General features: G+C 37.6%; 2 protein-coding genes across 11 annotated transcripts in view; one reads left to right on the forward strand and one right to left on the reverse strand.

Moving 5' to 3' along the window:
* NLE1 (notchless homolog 1) overlaps positions 1–19,380 on the reverse strand; it is a 350,374-nt gene that overhangs the window by 173,616 nt on the left and 157,378 nt on the right. The window lies entirely within an intron of this gene.
* AP2B1 (adaptor related protein complex 2 subunit beta 1) overlaps positions 1–19,380 on the forward strand; it is a 133,556-nt gene that overhangs the window by 22,928 nt on the left and 91,248 nt on the right. For all 10 annotated transcript variants that reach the window (XM_012786598.2, XM_012786517.3, XM_012786442.3 and 7 more), the window contains 3 exons: positions 2,827–2,932; positions 8,511–8,646; positions 10,769–11,014. In XM_012786598.2, coding sequence (XP_012642052.1) covers positions 2,827–2,932; positions 8,511–8,646; positions 10,769–11,014 — 488 coding nt within the window. The remainder of the gene's footprint in view (positions 1–2,826; positions 2,933–8,510; positions 8,647–10,768; positions 11,015–19,380) is intronic.

A 19,380-nucleotide genomic window follows, 5' to 3' on the forward strand; every position in this document is an offset into this window, starting at 1 on the left:
CTGCATCTTACTGTTAAATGGTACAGGAAAAAAATGTAAATATGTAGAGAGAATGCAGATGTGGCAAAATGTTAACAATTGAAGAATCTTGCAAGTTTAAGATGAAAATTATTTCAAAATAAAAATTTAAAAAAATTAAGTAGAAGGGCATACTACAGTGGCCTGGAGTGAGGAAGGGAGCCACCAGTATTTCCTAAAAGCTCAGTCTGCCCTGTTCTATCATTGGAGCTATGTATAGGTAAACAAGTTCTTTTACTTTAATACAAAAAGTTCCATAGTGAGTTGCTTGATTATGTCAACTACTAGATGGTGGCTTTCAACCTTGGCTACATATTGGAATTGCGCACGGAACTTTAAAACAATAGTGATGCCTGGGTCTCAACCCCAGATATCCTGATTTCAGTGGTCCTGGGTATGGTCTGGGTGTGGGGATTTTAAAACTCCCCAGATTATTTTAATGTGTAGGCAAGAATGAGAACTATTGCTTGCTACTAGCAGTGCTTGGTAGATTTGATTAGCGGAAGGACGAGGGAAAAATATAAGAATTTAATAAAGTTGTAGTATACATGAGATACTTTGTTTCTCTTAGTACCTGTCTTTGGCCCCGCCCAAATTCTTCCTCCTTATTTTTATTACTTACACTTCACAAAAGCCATTAGCCCCTTGTCATTCATTCCCAGCTTTTTCTGATTTTCTTATTGTTTATAAACGTATTTATTTCTTATTCTTATTTTGTGTGCTTTGAAATCAATGTATTATCTATAATGACATAAAGGGATATAATTTAAAAACTCACCTAACTCTTCAAACTTTCTCTTGTGAGGGGTCCAGGTTATCTTTTTTTATCCATTTATTAAAGTTTGAGATTTACAGATTGAATCACTGCAGATAAATGCCACATTTTAAAAACTTCGAATAGACTGTGTTCCTTTTGCTTCCTGCAACGCCCACTAGAACTGCCACTGAAACATATTCTTTAAGTTTATGGTTTTAAAATTGGAATAATTTCAGTTACATCCTGCTTTGGTTCTGCAACAGCTGCTGCTGTTCACAATTCAGACTTTATGAAACCCTGCTGTTTGTCCTTTACTGTTCCCAGAAATGAATGATGGGAACCCTAAGAGCTGTATTTGGCAGCATAGGGTTTGGTGAAGAAGAGAATGACTCTTGAAAGTGCCCAACTTTTCTGGCTGTGCTGTTTTTTTTGCAGCTATCAATTAAATAGCGATTTTATAACACTTTTTTGCCTTATTGGCAATGGATATTGATGAAGCAGCTTTTTTAGTGCTTTACTGCTATGTGTGTTGTCAGTTTCATCCTTCCCATTTAGGGGCTTCAGGCAGATGATACAGCATCTGTCCCCACTATTTCTATAATATATTGATGAATGAAGTCTGGTTAAAAGGAACATCAAGAGCAGTCTTGAAGGTGGAGGAAAATGAGGCAGGAAAATTATAGATGAGTTTGAGGGTGTAGATGACAGGTTGAGGTGGGAGAGGTAACCTCTTTTTCATGGACTTAGTGGTATGGGGTTTTTTCCTTTGTTTTTAAGCAAGATAAGCATCGTTACCTTCTTTTTTATTTTGATTCCAGCATCTCAAAGATAAATGAGCCTGGAGCCTTAAAATAGTGGTTACAGTCCGTTGCATTTCACAGTGCAGGGCCTACGCAGTCATTCAAGATTATATCTTTAGAAATGACTCTGGTTTGTACCATTGTTGAAGCTTCAAGATTATTCTTATTAGATTGATTGAATAGGATGAAGCCTTAAGGCCCTTAACTTATTAAAGTACTGATTAGAGCAGTTATTCTCAGTCCTAGTTGTACATGAGAATCACTTAGGGGAGCTCTCCTTGACATGCTGATTTATTTGGTCCAGAGTGGGGCCTAAGCATTGTTATTTTTAAATACTTCCCAGGTAATATTAGTATGGGTACAAGGTTGAGAACCTTTGGATTTAAGAGTTAGCAGAGGCCGGGCATGGTGGCTCACGCCTGTAATCCTAGCACTCTGGGAGGCCGAGGTGGGTGGACTGTTTGAGCTCAGGAGTTTGAGACCAGCCTGCGGAAGAGTGAGACCCCATCTCTACTAAAAGTAGAAAGAAATTAACTGGCCAACTAAAAATATATAGAAAAAAATTAGCCAGGCATGGTGTCACATGCCCATGTGACATGCCCAGTAGTCCCAGCTACTCGGGAGGCTGAGGCAGCAGGATTGCTTGAGCCCAGGAGTTTGAGGTTGCTGTGAGCTAGGCTGATGCCACAGCACTCTAGCCCAGGCAACACAGTGAGACTCTGTCTCAGGGAAAAAAAAAAAAAAAAAGAGCAGACACAGTGCTAATCTCAGCTTTATCACTAACTTACTCTGTTACCTTTGAGCCTCATTTCCTTTATCTGTAAAGATGAGAGTGGGTAAATGAGATATGTTGATTCTCTTCTGGTTGGAAACACTGATTTCTAATCTTCTCCTTGCTTGCATTTATATTCTTTTCAGGACCTTAAAATTCTATTGGCAGATCATCCTTCAGATACTCTTCTCTCCTCATTTTAGTTAGATATCAGATTTGCTTTTTCCCACTCTATGGTTCCTCAAGATCTGGATTGCACCCTCCTTTCTGGCCATAACTTAAAAGGGTTTAAAAATTTACTGGTAGTGTCCTTATTAGTGGGCCAGTTAATATTCTAGGGCTTTGAATTTTATATATTGTGTAATTTTTTAATAATCTTACTTCGTTGCCCTGCTTATTATTAGTTGTTACATAGTGCGTTATTCTGCTCTAGTTCTCTGGATCCTAGGACCTTACCTGTTTGTTCTCATCTCTTATAGGAGAAATCTTTGAATTAAAAGCTGAACTCAACAATGAAAAGAAAGAAAAGAGGAAGGAGGCTGTGAAGAAAGTGATTGCTGCTATGACTGTAGGGAAGGATGTTAGGTAAGGATAATTACTCCTGCCATTGGTTACTTTTGAGATCCATACCCCATTTTATGGCCTTTACTGCTTTTCCTATAAAACTGTTAGAACCATAGAATCTCTAATGGGTTTGTTCCACTAAAATCATCAGGAAGTGTAATTGCTTTTATATTACCTCTCTGACTTAAGTGGTGGGTTTGTTTTGTTTTGTTTTTTAGAAGAGTGAGATGAGTTTGGTTTTATTGCATTCAGATCTAGCATAAAACCTCCTGAGAGCTGACATAGTTACAAATCTTTGGGCTAAGGGAGTTTTAGAAGATGATAAAAATATCCCAAGAAGCAGAAGCTCATGTATTTTATAATTGTCTCAAGCCAATGCTCTCAACTTTACAACTTTACATTCAGTTGCTGAATTCAAGATGAAAATTAATGTGAACAAAATCCATTTGGTCTTATTTTTTGTTTTTCTGTGATTGAGTTAGACCATTTGAAAATAAGTAAGGATTGGCATGAATCAAGGCAGTGGTGCCAACCATAACAGTTGTCATTGTATTTGTTACCACCATGTACTTACAAGAGAAAAAAGGTCAGTTTCCCTTATGAATGTCATGAGTGTCCTTCATGAACCATTAAACATTTATTTTTTTTAAACTTGAACCTTGAGTACAGGTCTTTTTTTTTTTTTTTTGAGACAGAGTCTCACTTTGTTGCCCAGGCTAGAGTGAGTGCCGTGGCGTCAGCCTGGCTCACAGCAACCTCAAACTCCTGGGCTCAGCAATCCTACTGCCTCAGCCTCCCGAGTAGCTGGGACTGCAGGCATGCGCCACCATGCCCGGCTAATTTTTTTTTATATATATATTTTTAGTTGGCCAATTAATTTCTTTCTATTTTTGGTAGAGACGGGGTCTCGCTCAGGCTGGTTTCGAACTCCTGACCTTGAGCAATCTACCCGTCTCGGCCTCCCAAATCCTACATGCCTGTAGGATTACAGGCATGAGCCACCGTGCCCGGCCGAGTACAGGTCTTTTTAATATTCTATGTGATGAAATAGGAATTACACATAAAGCTCTTCTGCCGCATAGCAAAGTGTGATAGTTGACTTGAGGAAAACTCTTATGCAGTTGTTTGAATTGCAAACACCATTTTTATGTGAAAGAATCATTGACAGATAAGCTGTATTTAATCAGGCTTCAGTATTCGGGAGACATTTTATCAAAAATGAACAAAGTGAACCTGTTGCTTCAAAAGAAAAAATTTGATAGTAGATACATTTCAAGTTTTAAAGTAGAAATTAGAATTTTAGAAAACTTTTATCTCCCATCATAAGCTTGACAGCTTCCTACTACTTATAGACTTTTCTGATAAGATTGGTGGTGAAATTAGTGAATGTGATTATTTGCCGTTTTATAATGAAATGTCAACATAACGCAGTGAACCAATCAATATTTTCCAAATAACCAGTGCATATGTACATCACAAAATTTATGCATGGGTAAAAGATCTATCTAAATGCATGATATAACAAATAAATTTTAATGCAATTAAGTACAAAAAGTTTACTGATAGGGTTTCAGGTTCTATGTTGCAAATAACTTTTAAAAAAGAAAGAGAAAACCCACTATGTCTACTTTTAGTGTAGTATCAAGAGTATCCAGTTATAGGAAAAAGCTATTAAAATATTCCTTCATTTTCCAAGTTACATACATGTATAAAGCTAGATTTTCTTCTTACACTTCAGCCAAAACAATGTTCTACAACAGGTTGAATACAGGAGCATTTATGAGAATCCAGCTATCTTTGTTAAAACTAGATACTAAAGAAATTTGCAAAAATATAAAATAATGCCTTCTTCTCATTATAAAAATATAGTAAATTTTCACTTTAAAATATGAAATGTATTTATGATTATTTCAAATGGATTAATGTTTTTAAAATTTCTGGGTTTTTTTTGAGATGGACTCTCATTCTGTCACCCAGGCTAGTGTACAGTGGTGTCATCATAGCTCACAGCACCCTCAAACTCCTAGACTCAGCCTCACAAAGTAGCTGGGACTACAGGTGTATGCCACCACGCCTGGGTAATTTTTTCTATTTTTCTTGCCCAGGCTGGTCTTGAACTCCTGGCCTCAAGCAGTCCTCCCACCTCAGCCTCCCAGAATGCTAGGATTTCAGGTGTGAGCCACCATACCTTGCCAGAATTTGTCAGTTTTAATTCCCATTATGGTAAAATATCAATAGGTATAAACAACATGAATGAAAACTCTTTGGGATCTCAATAATTTTTAAGAGTGTAAATGGATCCTGAGACCAATGGAGTGAGAGCTGCTCCTGTAATCAAACAGGGAGCCCAGATAGAAATGTTAGCATCAAAAATTACTCTTGTTCTCAGGTGAGTTTTTGTTATTGTTGTTTTATTTGTTGGTTTCTTAAATTGCTGTTCTTGACCATCTATCTCAGGGGTTGGCAAACTTTCTATAAAGGGCAAAGTAGTGAATACTTTAGGCTTAGCAGGCAAAGAGGCAAAATTGAGTCTATTATATAGGTACTCATATAATAAGAGAGAAAATAAATTTCCTCAAAATTTTTATTGATGAAATACAAAATACAATAATAATTAGGTATAATCTTTTGTACTACATATCTAATGAGAAGAGTGGATTCCTTTTTTTGGAGGAGAATAATATTTTGCTTTATTTGGGGTTCATGGTATTATCATCAAATCAGTTGTAAATGTTCATCTCTAAAATCTGCTTTTAACCTATAGCTTGTACAAAATTCTGGCAGGGGGCTTGATTTACCCCACAGGTAGTAATTTGCCTGTCTGTGATCTATCTAGTCACTGAAGGGCTGTTTTTGCCAAGGAATAAATCTAGATTGAGAGCATTAGTATAAATGAACTGGTAAATGTTGACATAGTTCTTTTCAGGGGCTATTGTATTTTTGCCAAGCTTATTTCTATATCCTACAGAAAAGTTAAAACTTTTTTTTTTTTTGAGACAGAGTCTCGCTTTGTTGCCCAGGCTAGAGTGAGTGCCGTGGCGTCAGCCTAGCTCACAGCAACCTCAAACTCTTGGGCTCAAGCAATCCTACTGCCTCAGCCTCCCGAGTAGCTGGGACTACAGGCATATGCCACAATGCTCGGCTAATTTTTTCTATAAATATTAGTTGGCCAATTAATTTTTTTCTATTTGTAGTAGAAATGGGGTCTCGCTCTTGCTCAGGCTGGTTTTGAGCTTCTGACCTCGAGCAATCTGCCCGCCTTGGCCTCCCAGAGTGCTAGGATTACAGGCGTGAGCCACCGCGCCTGGCCAAGTTAAAACTCTTGACTTTCCTTTTGTATGCTTGGTAAAATACTGCTTGTTAATCTGCTAATTGCTGATAATTTATTATGTGCCTAGCACTATACCACTTATTACTATTCAAACAAAAGTATAATAAATGTCTATTAGCCTTCATGGCACTTACTGTCTAGTTGATGAGACTCAAAACTTGAAAAATTAGAAAGAAATAAAATATTTTTATGTAAGTGGGTATTAAAGCGTATATGTTAAAGGCAATAAGAGTTCTACCAAAGATGCCGGGTGCGGTAGCTCACGTATGTAATCCTAGCACTCTGGGAGGCCAAGGCAGGCAGATTGCTCAAGGTCAGGAGTAGGAAACCAGCCTGAGCAAGAGCAAGACCCCGTCTCTACTATAAATAGAAAGAAATTAATTGGCCAACTAATATATATAGAAAAAATTAGCCGGGCATTGTGGCACATGCCTGTAGTCCCAGCTACTCGGGAGGGTGAGGCTGTAGGATTGCTTGAAACCAAGAGTTTGAGGTTGCTGTGAGCTAGGCTGACGCCACGGCACTCACTCTAGCCTGAGTAACAAAGTGAGACTCTGTCTCAAAAAAAAAAAAAAAAATAGGAATAGTTGAAGAACCCTTCTTGGAGGAGATGACATATGAGCTGTGCCTAGAAAGATAGCGCAAAGAAATAGAATAGTAATTAGCTATTTGGAGGTTATTGTATTTCAGTCTTTCCTGCAAGTAACCTCAAGTTCAGTGCTATGTAGTAGAAATACAGTGCATGCCACATATATAATTTTTAATTTTCTGATAACCATATTAACAAAGTAAAAAGTAACAGATGAAATTAATTTTAGTAATAATTTTTTAACCCAATATATCCAAAATATTATCATTTCAGCATGTAATCAATATAAACATTAATATATTTTACATTGTATTTTTCATACTAAGTCTTCAAAATCTAATGTGTGTTTTGCATTTATATCACATCTCAGTACAGATTAGGCACATTGCAAGTGTTCAGTAGCTACATATGACTAGTGGCCTTCATATAGGAGAGTTCAAGTTTCTAGTTTTATAGGTTGGCACTTAACAGTTTTTACCTCTAGAATGCTGGCTATAAAATCTTGATCTTGTGCAGGTTGTCTAGAGTTACATTATTTAGGATCTTAAATTTACCATTGGTTATTATTTCAGATTTATTTACTGTTGTTTTGCATGTGAACTATTCTCCTAATTTCATTTTTGGAGAGTGTTTATTAAATAACTACCTGTTCATGAAACTACACTAGGTATCATACATACAAGTTAAACAAATAGTTTGCCTTCAAGGACAGAGTCATTGGTTCATTAGAGATGTGGTAGATTCTTTGACTTTGCAGTCTAACTTCCTTTTAGTAAATAATTTCTACTTCTGTGCCCTGTTTTTGTGTGTGTATGGGACCTATACTCTGTGACAAGTTGTTTTAGTCATTCTTTTACTATTCTGTAGACATATACTGACATTTGTTTTTCCTATCTTCTATGCCAGTAGTAAGATGTTTAGAAGCATTAAAAATTTATAAGGTACTTTGATAAAGCCTTAAAGGAGATTAATTGCTAACTTCCCATAAAATTTTAGTTAACCTATATTTTAAAAATACAGCTTACACTTTAGAATCTGACAAACCCAACTCTTCTAAGCTAATGGTGCTACTTTGTGACTGGAGACATAAATGTCTTTGTTGTGGCTTATAGGAGAATGGTAAATCATGAAACAACTAGAACTTGGGAAGGGTATAAACTCCTTTTATATTTGATTACTCTCAAATTTTCATTTATCTCACTGTGTAATGTTAAAAAAAATCTGAATTTTATGTGATAAAGGTAGTGATTTTTTTAAAAGATTGGTAAAGATATACATTAAAATATTATAGATGAAATGGTATGATGTCTAGGATTTATTTAAAAATAATCCAGACCAACTGCATAGGGTGGAGACAGGGATGGGGCAATGGATTTAAGGATATATATGAAACAAGATTGGGGCATGTATCGATATTTGTGTGTGATGCATACATTGGGTTAATTATACTGTACTCTGTTTGAAATTTTTCCTAATACAAAGTGTTTTCAGAAACTAGAGACCTTTTTGGGACCAGTACTGCAATTTCTTTAGTAATTCATTTCCCTGATAATAATTATTAGTGTGGGAACATTTGTCTTTGCATCAAATCACTCTGTTAAGGCCATTTCATTTTCTGTCCAACAGCTTGACACCAGCATCTGCTTAATTTTGTTTTCTCTTTTCCCCTTTTTTCTCAGTTCTCTCTTTCCAGATGTGGTGAACTGTATGCAGACTGACAACCTGGAACTAAAGAAGCTTGTGTATCTCTACCTGATGAACTACGCCAAGAGTCAGCCAGACATGGCCATCATGGCTGTCAACAGCTTTGTGAAGGTAACTTTTCCTGAAGACTCAAGACTTCAAATAACCTTTTCAGTTAGTATCTGCATTGCAAGTAAGCAACCTCTGTTCTAAAGGAAGACATCTAGGGAAGTATTGGCAGTGACTAGGAGGAGTGTTCATGTGTTAAGGATTCTGTATGCCAGTGCATATCATCCAGAGAAATTTGAACCATATGGTGAGCCTTCTGTTAACAGGGCTTGGTGCATCCTAGCCAGGTGGGTAGAAACCTCAGAAGCCAGGTGAAATCTCACTGTTTTACCTTCCAAGGCTGACAGAGGTTGTCCATATTATTGTAATATCAGTAACCTTCAGACTTTACCTATTTTGTCTTTGTAGAAATTATGCTTATGAATCAAAAGTAGTGGAAACTGCAGGAGGTACTACTTTTATTATTCAATAGGTCTTGCAACATTTGATTAAATTTTTGTATTATGGAACGTTTTATTTTTTTATTTTTTTAATTTTTTTAAGGTCAACTTCCAGAAGCAATATGGAACGTTTTAAACGTATTCAAGTAGAGGGAATAGTATAATAAATTCCTAAGTATTCATCTTGCAGTTTTAGCAGTACTGACCACTCTTGTTTAATTTATACTCTCCATACATACTTTTCCTGACTCCCACACCCTCTCCTGCTGGATAATTTTGAAGCAAATCCTAAACATCATATAATGTCATCTTTTTGTTTGTCAGAATAAGATATCTTGTTTAAACATAACCACAATACTATTGTCACATCTTTAAAAATTGACAGTTAAAAAGTTTCTTTAATGATATTCAATGTCCAGCCAAATTTTTCCTATCCTTAGATTTGATAAACGTAATAATGGAGTTGTTCCCATTAATTTTTTTTTTTTTTTGAGACAGAGTCTCGCTTTGTTGTCCAGGCTAGAGTGAGTGCTGTGGCATCAGCCTAGCTCACAGCAACCTCAAACTCCTGGGCTCGAGCGATCCTTCTGCCTCAGCCTCCCGAGTAGCTGGGACTACAGGCATGTGCCACCATGCCCGGCTAATTTTTTATATATATATCAGTTGGCCAATTAATTTCTTTCTATTTATAGTAGAGACGGGGTCTCACTCTTGCTCAGGCTGGTTTTGAACTCCTGACCTTGAGCAATCCGCCCTCCTTGGCCTCCCAAGAGCTAGGATTACAGGCGTGAGCCATCTCGCCCGGCCCATTAATTTTTTTACTTGTTTTTTTCTCTGTCTGGAACTTAGTCTACAGTAAAAAAAAAAAAAAATTCAGATAGCATTTCTAAAATTAACTTCTGTTTAAAATGTTTTGGAAAATAACCAATATGCTTTCTTCCTTTTCATGGACTTTTTGTTCTTTCCCTTTGGTTAGCTACATTATACAGAGTCAGAGAGAACATAACAATTCATTCTACCTGTCTGGTAGTTCATAGATGAAATATATCATTGGAAAGAATTTAGTTTACATTTTTTGAAACTTAGAGCTATGCGTGGATTTATATGGTTTCAAGAAATTTTTTTAGATGTAGGGCAGCTTAAAAGAGTGTTCCTTCTTGGTGTTCTACTTGTACTGTATCTGGAAGCAAGGGAGAATATATGCTAATGAGAAGCTCAGAGGGCCCTCTCTGCTGCTTAGCTCCATGTACTCATGTCAGGCCCAAACCAGCTCCGGTGCTCTTTTTTATTTTCTTTGCTCTAGGCTCCAGAAATCTAGCCCCTTTTCTCTCTACTTGGTACTTACAGACTGACTATGGAGTGGAACACAGTCTTTCCAATTCCTCGTTTTTTTCTGTACCAGAATACTAGTGCAAAGGCCTCTTCTGTTTTAGGGCATGTCCACTGGTGGCTATGGGGATGGTCATACCAACTCACTAGGATTTTGCCTGGCCCTTGAATGAATCCTACTGAACCTTTCCCCATTGTATATATATATAAAGCAGTTAAATGAATTTCTAACCTAACTTTTAAATAGGCAACTAAGATTTGTACTTCGGAAAGGAATAACATGGGAGATTGGGTCTGATGTACAATGTAACTGGAAGCTTAAATTAAGGAAGTATTCTTTTGTGGCTTTTGTAAACTGGACTGTTTACGTTTAGTCACTATGTACACTTACAGTTGTTGATGATTGTTTTCTGCAGGACTGTGAAGATCCTAATCCTTTGATTCGGGCCTTGGCAGTCAGAACCATGGGATGCATCCGGGTGGACAAAATTACAGAATATCTCTGTGAGCCCCTCCGCAAGTGCTTGAAGGATGAAGACCCCTATGTTCGGAAAACAGCAGCAGTCTGTGTGGCAAAACTCCATGATATCAATGCCCAAATGGTAGAAGATCAGGGATTTCTGGATTCTCTACGTGATCTCATAGCAGATTCAAATCCAATGGTAATGAGCTTCTGCTTTTATAAAGAGAGCAGTATTTAAAATGGGTACTCTGTCAAAGCATATTTAACACAAACCTGGTCTTTGGGACATTGAGCTACAGGGTAGCTGTGGGAAACATGCCTTTCTGTGTCACACAGATTGTATATATCTCACACCCTAGGTGTTTTTGAGGTGAGAACCAAGTACTGAAATATAAGGATCTTAAAGCAAACCTTTGTATTGTACCTACCCCTGTATTTGCTCATAAAAAAACCCCAGTACTTTCATCATTGTCTTCAGGAGGTTTTACCTTAAATTTTTATATGTATATATTATTTGTTTTAATATTATTTCTTCAGATGTTTGTGGTATTTTCTGGTGGTGTGGAAATAGAATCTGAATCAAGGTGATCTTTATTGCCTAATTATTGTAACGCATTTTTTAAAATAGAATTCTAGGGCAAGATTCTTTTTAGCCAACTTGATTATGTTCTAAGTGTTTAGCAGCCAGAACATAACTTAACACCTTAAAGTTTTGGGATCTTTTGTTTCCCTTACTGACTTTTTAACTCTGCTTATATAATGAAGTGGGTCAAGTTGCAAGCAATATACATTGACTCTGCTAGTAACTGAAACTCATTTGAATTGAGTGTTGAGTACATTTGATTGGTAAGTTCTGTTACTGCTTTCTTTAAAGTGCTTCCTTTTTTTGTCCAGTGCAGTATTTATCTGAAGGTGAGTAATGCTAAGAGTTAATCATGGTATAACCTCTGAATATTGTTGAACTTTTTCAAATATAGAGTTGGAATTTGCCTGAAAATAGATACTGTCTCTAACTTGCAAATTACCTGCTCAGATCTCTGCTTTGACATCTTGTTTGGTTCATCTTATTTTATGCGTAGCCTGGGCTTCTGCTTATTATCCTTTAAAATTAGTATTAAGGCCAAAGGATGAAGCAAGTCACATATTTTAAGGTACTTATAGTAGTACCAGCAGGAATCTTTCAGCTACCTCCTAGGCATAGAAGGGGGAGTGAAAGTGCAAGTGCTTAAACCCTGACTTCTGACAAGGTATCACCGTCAGTATTGGAAGATTCAGCCTTGCCCTTTTTTCCCCAAGTAATACTATGTGGCAACTTTTTTTTATTCCAAAAAGAAATAAGTTTATAAGGCAATAGTGTCTGTGTTATAAAATGCTTAGCTGGTACCAGCTTGTGTTCTTGGCATTGCCTTTGATTCACTCTGTTGTTTTGAGCAACTATCTTTATAGTTCTCTACCTGAGGACAATAGAGGAGGTGGAAAGTGTTTGGGCTGGAAGTGCCAACCAGTTGAGCAGAATATCTTGTGCCCTGCGGAAACTTATTAATTGTTCAGTGGTGCTAAGAATGTGGAATGGGTCAAGGTGAAAATGAATTCTAACTCATGGGCAACTCCAGTTTGAGGGGGGGAAAAGTCATCTCTACACTAATATGAATTCAATGCAGAACCTATAAAATCAGATGGTCAGAGGGATAAGGACTAATGGAGGGTTTAGCAATAAAGGCATTTTGTTTGTGTGTTCCAGTGGTACTTAGAGATCTTTTCCCAGATCAGTTGAGAAGAATAGAAAGGTTTTAGAACATGCTAGTTTGTCTGATTTATTTAGGGGAGAGGCCTGATTTTCATTCAGTTCATAGTACTCAAGTATTATATGTATGCTATTTATTTAATTATGTTTTTTATTATGGGAATCTTCAGACATTAATAATTAGAGGGAATAAATGAATTTAACAAATAAATGAATCCACTTATTATCAGATTTAATAATTATCAGTACATGCCAGTTTTATTTTACTTATTTTCTTTCCCTACCCCTTAGCTTTATATAATTTGAGCAAGATCACACATGAATATTATGATATATTAAATTTTATTTGAATTTAGATTCTTAACCTGTTTTACACTATAACTAATCAAGAGATTGATTTGGGGAGATTTCTACAAGTATCTTTCAAGAGACTTTTAGAGAACATTTAAGGCTACCTAGTAGATTTTTGAGAATCTGTTTTAGGAATGCCTCTTGTTTTGTTGTCTCTTTATTGCAGATTTTCATAAAGCAGGGTATCAGCATTAGATATCAAATTGTTGGTCCTACTGCCTTCTTAATACTGCCTTCTGTAATCTTGACAGACTCGGTAGCAGAACTTTTCTCTGATACTATCCAATTTATTGTTAGAGAGGTTCCTCAGAGAGTAAAATTTAAGTAGGCACTCACTCAGGTCCTGGCTCTGTACCTGCACAAGCCAGAAAACAGGGTGCCTCCTTAAATTTTAAGCTTGGAGTGCCTCGGTTACCTTACTCTTGTCTTGGCCTTGTTATGCATACTCCTACTCAAACCACTGAACTTAAGAGGTAGCCAACACACATTGGCACATACCTACTTTTTATCTTGAATCCATACTTTTCATCTCAACTGTATGCCCTACTTTTTACTTAAAGTATTACAACTGTGGTTAGAACAGTTAGAACACTCCTTTTATCAGTGGGGGTCAAATGCTGCTGATAGCTCAAACCACTCACAAGTTCCTAAGGCTTATGATGGAAAGGAGAATTTTAAATTTAAGGGCCTTCTATGCTATGCACGATGGTTGATGCTTTATGCTTCACTTAGTTCTCAGATCTGCCCTGTAGAGGTTATTCCATGTTAGAGTTCAGGAACTGTGCGCTCAGACTGAAAAACTCTTCATAAAGTCATGTAGCCAGTAGTAATGTAGCCAGGACTCTAACCTAGTTCTGAGTCCCCAAACCCATTGCTGATCACTACCTCATGGATGAATATATATAATAGAATTTAAATGTGTTATATGTGCACACATACACATCTAGAACTGTTTCATTTTCTCAAAATGGTTACAATTTTGAACACATAAAGACCTTTATCTGAAAACTGCTTTATTATGGAAATCTTCTCAATCTTACTCCAGTAATGGATGTGAGTCCTTATTTTACTGCTCTTGAGGACTGGCTTTGTTCCGCTCTTTGAGAGTCTGCCCCACATGGTGGCAGCACTGCACCACTAAATATTAGACTCCTACAAAGGAAATGGATACTTCCAGGGATTCTGCCTTATTAGTTTTCTTATAGCTTACTGCAGGAAGGCAGCTTACGTTTGAAAGCAACAGAACATCTGCATAGATGACTTTGGAATCTCCTGATATGAGAGTAAAATGTTGATCAAGAGCCAACAGGGTTATGTTGACCTCCAGTCTGGTTCCTGGTGGCAGTGTGCCTTGCTGCAAGTAATATTAATAGAACTTAATTACCTGTCTTTTGTGGGGGGAATCACATATACCTCATTTTACAGCAGTTGTTTTGCTGTTTATACTTGAAGATGACTTTCAGTGAAATACTAGTCGAGAAGGAAAGATTATGTTCATGTTCCTTAAGTTACCTGAGTCTGCTTTCTTTTCTGGAAAATGAGGGATACTATCTTAGAGAGTTGTTTGGATTATTAATTGATCTTTTATATGAAAAGTGCCTATTAAAATACCTGGCATATGATCAGCTCATAAATGATGGCTGCTACGGTAATTATAAAGTAGATGTTAGACAAAGGTTAACATTATTGCTGGATCTGTCCTGAGGGTATTAACTTGTTTTCAGATGTGGATTTTGTTGGTTCATTATTTTGAAAGTAAACTTGTATTGAGAATAAGAAATCCCTATAGAGCCACATGAAATTAGCTTCTGTAATTTCTTCTCAAATATCAGAATTTTAGAAATGCCATCTCACAAGTATACATTTGCAAGAAAACTGCACATTTTTTTTGTGTGGGACTTGCTTTATTGCGATATGTACTTTTGATTGATAGTTTTCTCTAGCTTTTCACACATACATTAGGGTTTTCCCTTCTTTCTATGGTTTTTCATCTTGCTTTCAGAGGTATTTTGGGTATTTCAACTTCATTGAACATGTTTATGTTAGAATCTGCCACGCCAGTGACTATCTTGACAGCCCTTCCACATGTGCCTTGCTTTTTGTTTTTGAGCTCAGTTCTCCTAAGTCCCTTTGGCTTACTGCCTCTTCCCTTTGATTTTTATCTTCCAGGTCTTCCTTCACTCTAGAGATGCCTGTGAAAATACCCCCCTTCCATTGTTCTGTCCTCTCTGCAAAAGTACAAACTATTGAATTAGTAAAAATATATTTTCTTATTTGTTGAGGGTTCTTTTACACAAGCAGCATACTCATAATAGCCTCAATTTAGGCTCAGTGTAGTCTTTAGCAAAGGTTTTAGATAAACTACCAGCTTATTTTAATGTGAACTTTTGCTGGAAAATCACTTTATGAAAAATAACATTTTTCTTCTCAGAAGGGAGTGTATATGTTGACTGTGTGCTAACCAGTATGTAGATAGCATGAAATTATGATGGTGGTTCTCAACCAGGGGTAATTTTCTCCCCAGAGGGATATTTGGCAATGTCTAAAAACACTTTTGATTGTCTTACCTGATGGAAGGGTGCTATTAGCATCTAGTGGGTAGAGTCTAGGGGTGCTTTAAAACTTCTTTCAGTGCACAGGGCAGCTCCCAACAACAAACAGTTATCTGGCCTAAATGTCAGTAATGCCAAGATTGTGAAACTCTGAATATGGATAGCATATAGTATATAGGCTTCAGAGCCAGAGCAGCCTATTCTGTATGAAGGCTGCTGTTTGAGTCTTGGCGTGGCTGCTTAATAGAAATGTGGCCTTGAGCTAGTTATTTAGAATTGAGCTTCAGTTTCCTCATATGTAAAATGGAGGTAATAATACCTATTTTACTGGATTATTTTGAAGATGAAAGAATGATATATTAAAAATTTTAAATTGTTTTGACATATGGTAAACATTTAATACATTGCAAGTATTCTTGAAGAACAGACCTAACATACACTTTCTGCTTATTATAATTTTTATTTAGGCATTAGGCAGTTTACTTGTGTTGTGGTTGGGTTGTCTGTCTGACAAGATAAATACTGGAAAAAGTCAAGGCTATCTAGATTGCTTTCTAAACTCAAGGAGGAATTTTTAAAGAATATATTTGGTATTCGTGTGGGCTGTGCTAAATTGTCTTTTAGGTTGGGCATGGTGGCTCATGCCTGTAATTTCAGCACTTAGGGAGGCCAAGGCAGTAGGATCGCTTGAGGTCAAGAGTTTAAGAGCAGCCTGAGCAACATAGCAAGACCCCATCTGTACAAAAAAAAATTTAAAAATTGGCCAGGCATGATGGCATGCAACTATAGTCCCAGCTATGATTGCTTCAGCCTAGGAGTTTAAGGTTACAGTGAGCTGTGACTGTGCCACCATGCCCCAGCCTGGGTGACAGAGCAAGACCCTGTCTCAACAAATAAATAAGTAAGTAGTCTATTAAAGGAAGGCCCAAGCTGGGAGCAGTGGTTCACACCTGTAATCTCAGCACTTCAAGAGGCGGAGGCAGGAGGATCAATTGAGACCAGCCTGGGGAACATGAGGCCCTGTTTTTATTTTTTTTTATTTTTTATTTTTTTTATTTTTTTTTTGAGACAGAGTCTCGCTTTGTTGCCCAGGCTAGAGTGAGTGCCGTGGCGTCAGCCTAGCTCACAGCAACCTCAAACTCCTGGGCTCGAGCGATCCTCCTGCCTCAGCCTCCCTGGTAGCTGGGACTACAGGCATGTGCCACCATGCCTGGCTAATTTTTTATATATATATCAGTTGGCCAATTGATTTCTTTCTATTTATAGTAGAGACGGGGTCTCGCTCTTGCTCAGGCTGGTTTTGAACTCCTGACCTTGAGCAATCCGCCTGCCTCGGCCTCCCAAGAGCTAGGATTACAGGCGTGAGCCACAGCGCCCGGCCTGAGGCCCTGTTTTTATTAAAAAAAAAAAGCTGTGTGTGGTGTGACATATCTGTAGTACCAGCTACTCAGGAGACTGAGGCAGGAGGATCACTTAAGCCCTGTCTCTTTAAAAAACAAGCAACATAAAAACAAAACACTTAATGACCTCACTTAATTTTTAGTATTTCAGTTATAGGATATCTGTTATCCCTAAATATATATTCATAAGTAACAGTTACAAAATTAAAATGTTATATACATAAGTGAAATCAGAAATGTCTAATGCTCTTTATACCAAATGTCCATGAAGGAGTTATAGAGCTGGTAGAATTGTAGGTATGTATGAGAATTTCAGCATGTTGTAGGCGCTTGATGAAAGTAATGTAGGAGGTAATAAGGCCAGTCTGTGTCTCAGTTCCCCAAGTGACTAATGTTATATTTGGTACTAAAAGAGGAGCTTCTATTAATTTCTGAAGGATTGGAGTGTTGAGTAAGTACAGTCATTGGACTGCGTTAGTATGAGGCCAACTGTCCAACTCCTAAATTTCCTACCAGTTAATCTGACTGCTTTTTTTGGTCTCTTCTTAAGGAGAAAGCAAACACTTTGTTTTCTTTTATAATACACTTTGTGGAAATCATTTTCAGTTTTTCTCACTTTTTTTTATTGTTTTTATTTTATATTATTACCAACTTAGGTTTTTTTAAACTATTGATTGATTGATTGACAGGGTCTTTCTGTCACCTGTGCTGGAGTGCAGTGGCATCATCATAGCTCACTGCAACCTCAAACTCCTAGGCTCAAACTATCCTCCAGCCTCAGCCTTCCAAGTAGCTGGGACTACAGGCACACACTACCATGCCCAGCTAATTTTTGTCGTTTTTTGTAGAAACACAGTATCACTGTGTTGCTCAGGCTGGCTTAAACTCCTGGCCTCAAGCAATTCTCCCACCTTGGCCTCTCAAAATGCTAGGATTACAGGCATCAGGCACCATGCCCAGCCAAAAAAAAGAAAAGAAAAACAAACCCCAAAAATGTATTTTTTAAGGGAACAATTTTAAATTTACAAAAAAGTTACAAAGACATACAGAAAGTTTCCATATTCCCTTCACTCAGTTTCACTTAATGTTAACATCTTCTGTAACCACAGTCCATTTGTCAAAACTATAAAATTAGCACTGATAGGTTGGTATTAACGAAAGTATAGAATTTCACTAGTTTTAACACTAATATCCTTTTGCTCTTCCAGGGTTTAATCCAGAATAGAAATTTCATTTAGTCACTGCCTTTGTAAAGAAGTAACCTATTCTGTACGAAGGTATCTCAAAAACAGAAAAGTGCTTTAGGCCGGGCGCTGTGGCTCACGCCTGTAATCCTAGCTCTTGGGAGGCCGAGGCGGGCGGATCGCTCGAGGTCAGGAGTTCAAAACCAGCCTGAGCAAGAGCGAGACCCCGTCTCTACTATAAATAGAAAGAAATTAATTGGCCAACTGATATATATATAAAAAATTAGCCGGGCATGGTGGCGCATGCCTGTAGTCCCAGCTACTCGGGAGGCTGAGGCAGAAGGATCACTCAAGCCCAGGAGTTTGAGGTTGCTGTGAGCTAGGCTGACGCCACGGCACTCACTCTAGCCTGGACAACAAAGCGAGACTCTGTCTCAAAAAAAAAAAAAAAAAAAAAAAAAAAAAAAGAAAAGTGCTTTAGAACCGTGAAATGGTATTTTTCTTTTAGTCACTATAGTATAGTGATTAAAACTCAGGTTCTAGAACCAAACAGACTTGGGTTTGTATCCTGGTTCTGTGTCTCCCTAAACTTTAGTAACCTTATCTACAAAATGGAGATTACAAATAGTGTTTGTATTATAGGACTGTTGTGAACATTAAAGGACAGAGAGTTTGCAGAGCACTTACTAGTGAACCTTGTATAGAGTGCCTTTAATAATAACAGACATGTATTCTATATTCAGAACGTGTGCATTTTTGTCAAACCATCTCTTAAGTCACTTGCTATGCTTTGGATATTTGACCCCTCCAAATCTCATGTTGAAATTTGATCCCCAGTGTTGGAGGTGGAGTGTAATGGGAGGTATTTAGGTGGGTCCCTCATGAATGGCTTGGGTGCCTGTTATGGTTAATGAGTGAGTTCTTGCTTAGTTAGTTCCCAGGAGAGCTGGTTGTTTGAGAGAGTCTGGCACCTCCCTCCTCTGTCTGCCTTCCTCCCTTGCCATGTGATCTCTGCACACCAGCTCCCCTTTGCCTTCGCCAGGAGTGGAAGCAGCCCAAGGCTTTCACTAGATGCCCAGTCTTCCATTCTGCAGAACTGTGAACCAAATAAATATCTTTTCTTTATAAATTACCCAGCCTCAAGTATTCCATTTATTTTTTTTTTCTGTAATTTTTTTTTTTTTTTTTTTTGAGACAATCTTGCTCTGTGCCTGGGCTAGGGTGCCGTGGCATCAGCCTAGCTCACAGCAACCTCAAACTCCTAGGCTCAAGCAATCCTTACGCCTCAGCCTCCTGAGTAGCTGGGACTACAGGCATGTGCCACCATGCCTGGC

This window comes from Microcebus murinus, chromosome 18 (assembly GCF_040939455.1).
Source record: "Microcebus murinus isolate Inina chromosome 18, M.murinus_Inina_mat1.0, whole genome shotgun sequence".
Taxonomy (NCBI): domain Eukaryota; kingdom Metazoa; phylum Chordata; class Mammalia; order Primates; family Cheirogaleidae; genus Microcebus; species Microcebus murinus.